Source organism: Lucilia sericata, unplaced genomic scaffold, assembly GCF_015586225.1.
Source record: "Lucilia sericata isolate MDLA Ls3-8-SP2 unplaced genomic scaffold, ASM1558622v1 Contig000928F_arrow, whole genome shotgun sequence".
Lineage (NCBI taxonomy): Eukaryota > Metazoa > Arthropoda > Insecta > Diptera > Calliphoridae > Lucilia > Lucilia sericata.
Window position 1 is genome coordinate 155,535 of NW_023994915.1, and position 4,466 is coordinate 160,000.

Below are 4,466 nucleotides of genomic sequence, written 5' to 3' on the forward strand. Positions count from 1 at the left end.
AGACTAGACTATAGACGAGACTATAGACTAGACTATAAACTAGACTATTGACTAAACTATAGACTAGACTATAGACTAGACTATAGACTATATAGGATATAGGCTATACTATAGACTAGACTATAGACTATATAGGATATAGGCTATACTATAGACTAGACTATAGACTAAACTAAAGATTTGACTGTAGACAAATTATAGACTAGACTATACGAGGGATAATAGATAGAGATTAGACCAGACTTGAGACTAAATTTAGATATTAACTAGCCTTTAGACTATGAACAAGTCTATAGGCTAGAATATGAGCTATAAATTAGATTAAACTGTTGACTGGACAATAGACTGACCTCTTGACTAGACTATAGACTGGAATATAACCTCGCTTATAGACTACATACTAGTCTTCATACTAGAATTAGAAATATGTATGTATATTAGACTATGGACAAGTCTATAGACTAGACCATTGAATATACTGTAGACTAGAGTGGAGACTATATATTGGACTATACACAAATCTATATATTACACTTACTATATATAAGATTGGACAAAAATGTTTATTGGGTATTCTTTAAACTAAATCATATTTAATTAAAAAACCACAATCCAAAAAAATAAAAAGAGAAAAATATTCCAAATCTGTATATATTTTTTTAAGAATATTAAAATACTGTTTTTATTTTTAAAACTTTTTTATGTAAAATATATTTTTTTTAAACCTAAAGCCAAAAATGTATGTAAATTACTAAAAATACAAATAAACTGCAAACAATTTTACAAACCTTATTATAAAATACATATTGAAATATAAATCATATAAAAATCATACCAAAATTGTGTTTACTAATTTATTATTATTTATAAAAAGCTTAGTATAAAATTAAAAAAAACAACATTAACATTTACTACCTCCGCATAAAGTTGTTATGTCTATGGAAGAAGGAAGGTAAAATGTTAACAAACAAAATCTAATTAAATAAAATTATTTACATAAAACTGATAATCACTTAAAACAAATATTTGGTTTAATAAATATTTACAATTTACAGATTTGCTTTCATAAATGGTTTCAAGTATTTATGGAATGATGCGTTAACCGGTTCCTTATTTAATGGACTCTTTTTGGCGGCCTCAAACATTCTCTCATACACATTACCATCCCAGGCACCTAAAGCTGAGTCAAGAATACGATCATCTATATCGAAAGCATCTACTAGTGCCACAGCATTGGGACGCAAACGTTTAAGGCAGTTTTGTAAACGTAATTCCAATTGTCCCACTTCTTTGTCCGTAAAACTAATGAACTGTTTTGTATTAATGAAAAGAAAATTTGTATTTGAATAGTAGTTTTGGAAAAAATTATGAACGATTTTAATAACATACCCTTAAGAAGTCGCCAATACGATTCAGACAAGCATCCACTAAATACAATTCCAAAATAGTTTTCAACACCTCACCCAAAGCTGGTGATACTTGTTTGGATAGATTTTGCAATTCAAATAAAGCAGATGAGGCTAAGAAGGAGCGACCGTGAAGCTAAAAATATAAATTTTTTAGAATATAGACTATAAACTAGACTACAGATTAGATTATAGACTAGACTATAAACTAGACTATAGACTAGATTATAAACTAGAATATAGACTAAACTATAGACTAGACTGTAGACTAGACTAGATTATAGACTAGACTATAGACTAAACTATAGACTAGACTATAGACTAGACTATAGACTTGACTATAGACTAGACTATAGACTAGACTATAGACTTGACTATAGACTAGACTATAGACTAGACTATAGACTTGACTATAGACATAGACTAGACTATAGACTAGACTATAGACTAGACTATAGACTAGACTATAGACTAGACTATAGACTAGACTATAGACTAGACTATAGACTAGACTATAGACTAGACTATAGACTAGACTATAGACTAGACTAGACTATAGACTAGACTATAGACTAGACTAGACTAGACTATAGACTAGACTATAGACTAGACTATAGACTAGACTATAGACTAGACTATAGACTAGACTATAGACTAGACTATAGACTAGACTATAGACTAGACTATAGACTAGACTATAGACTAGACTATAGACTAGACTATAGACTAGACTATAGACTAGACTATAGACTAGACTATAGACTAGACTATAGACTAGACTATAGACTAGACTATAGACTAGACTATAGACTAGACTATAGACTAGACTATAGATACTAGACTATAGACTAGACTATAGACTAGACTATAGACTAGACTATAGACTAGACTATAGACTAGACTATAGACTAGACTATAGACTAGACTATAGACTAGACTATAGACTAGACTATAGACTAGACTATAGACTAGACTATAGACTAGACTATAGACTAGACTATAGACTAGACTATAGACTAGACTATAGACTAGACTATAGACTAGACTATAGACTAGACTATAGACTAGACTATAGACTAGACTATAGACTAGACTATAGACTAGACTATAGACTAGACTATAGACTAGACTATAGACTAGACTATAGACTAGACTATAGACTAGACTATAGACTAGACTATAGACTAGACTATAGACTAGACTATAGACTAGACTATAGACTAGACTATAGACTAGACTATAGACTAGACTATAGACTAGACTATAGACTAGACTATAGACTAGACTATAGACTAGATATAGACTAGACTATAGACTAGACTATAGACTAGACTATAGACTAGACTATAGACTAGACTATAGACTAGACTATAGACTAGACTATAGACTAGATTATAGACTAGACTAGACTATATACTATGTTATAGACTAGACTATAGACTGGACTATAGACTAGACTATAGACTAGACAAATACTATACTATAGACTAGACTATATACTAAATTTAATTCTCAATTTAAATTGTTTACTTACATCAGCAGCTTGAGTCATTTCAATACCACATAAATTGGCAGCTACTTCAGGACCATGACCCTGTCTGCGACGTTCCTCCAAGCGTTCATAAGCTATGCGAATTTTGCTAAAATATTACAAAAGTAAAACCCTATTCAACAAAATAATTTCAACGCAAACTCACTTGGCTGCCACAAACTGGAAGGCCTTAACAATTGCTTCCAAAGAACCATCAAAATTTATGAATTCTTTCTGCTTAATAGCCTCTTCAATATACGACACAGTTGGCACCAGTTTAGCACCCTCTAAAGCTTGACCATAAACTTTTACCAAGTAACGGGCAGTCTGCAACAACATAACAGTATTTTCACCCTCATAAGTGCACACCGCCGTAGCCATGCCATAAAGGGTGGGGAAATTGGAACAATCCATAAAACCATGACCACCACAAGAAAGGCGACTTGTTTCAATACCAGCCGCTGTATCAGTACTACAAATGGCCTTGAGGCAACAGGATAAGGCATGCATTTCTGGCAAACGTTCCAGTTCACCCTTTTCAATTTCATGCGATATTTGATTGTACATATTCCAAATATTGTCACCGTTAGTCTTAAATACTATAGCTTTAGCGATTTGGGGAAACACTTTAAGTTGTTGTGTCGTATGATCCATAATCTGAGGTTCGGGTTGATTGGGATCGATGGGACTTTGACGTCGTATGGCCGAATAGCGACAAGCAATGGTAGAGGCCTTAGCTAAAGCCAAGGCAGCATCACGTATAAGAGCAACACGCACAAACATCATAGTACCATAAGTTAGTACAGAGTTTTTGGGCGGTACATATGTGCCATCGGGTAAAACTTTCTGATTTTTCATTAACATATTGTTGAGAGGAATGCGTACATTTTTGAAACCCAAATAGCCATTATTAACCGATTTCATGCTCAATTTAGTGCCAATTTCTCCAATGTCTATACCGGGCATAGGCATGTGTGTCTCCTCATCACGCACCTGCACAATAAATGGAGCTAAACCACGGAACTCACCCTGTGTATGAAGTTGGGCCACAACCACAGCATGATTGGCTGTATGACCCACTGAACATCGTAAAAAACCAAATAGTACGATCAGTGATCACATATATATATGAATCTTATTTTAAATATAAACTTACATCCTCCTGGCCACCATTTATATGAAGTTATCGTGGGTGAATTCAAAACAAATTCCTGTGTAGTGGCATCATAATCCGCTCGCGTTTCCAAGCCACGCAAAAAAGTACCATGACCCAATTCCGTTTGAGCATATGTACCAATTATAGAACAATCCCAAGCTTTACTTAACCATTCGACCTGTTGTTCTATAGTGCCTTGACCCATGATTGTAGGTACAAACATGACAAAATGTAAACTCATGGGATTGCCTTCTTTTAGTAAAGCTGTGCCCAAGGAACCTCCCAACAGGGCACTAAATTGTGATGTGAGTTAAATAAGTTGCACTAAAATAGTTTGAAACATTCACCTACCTGTAAGTATCAACACTATCTT

At 33.5% G+C, this 4,466-nt stretch overlaps 1 protein-coding gene across 2 annotated transcripts in view; it reads right to left on the reverse strand.

The window, feature by feature from the left end:
- Positions 1–840: 840 nt before the first annotated feature.
- Positions 841–4,466, reverse strand: part of LOC119609090 (probable peroxisomal acyl-coenzyme A oxidase 1) — a 13,506-nt gene continuing 9,880 nt past the window's right edge. For both annotated transcript variants that reach the window (XM_037963775.1, XM_037963774.1), the window contains 6 exons: positions 4,445–4,466; positions 4,094–4,386; positions 3,104–4,016; positions 2,941–3,046; positions 1,390–1,542; positions 841–1,310 (listed from right to left, as the gene is read on the reverse strand). The exon at positions 4,445–4,466 is cut by the window's right edge and continues 138 nt beyond it. In XM_037963775.1, coding sequence (XP_037819703.1) covers positions 1,050–1,310; positions 1,390–1,542; positions 2,941–3,046; positions 3,104–4,016; positions 4,094–4,386; positions 4,445–4,466 — 1,748 coding nt within the window. In that variant the 3' untranslated portion in view covers positions 841–1,049. The remainder of the gene's footprint in view (positions 1,311–1,389; positions 1,543–2,940; positions 3,047–3,103; positions 4,017–4,093; positions 4,387–4,444) is intronic.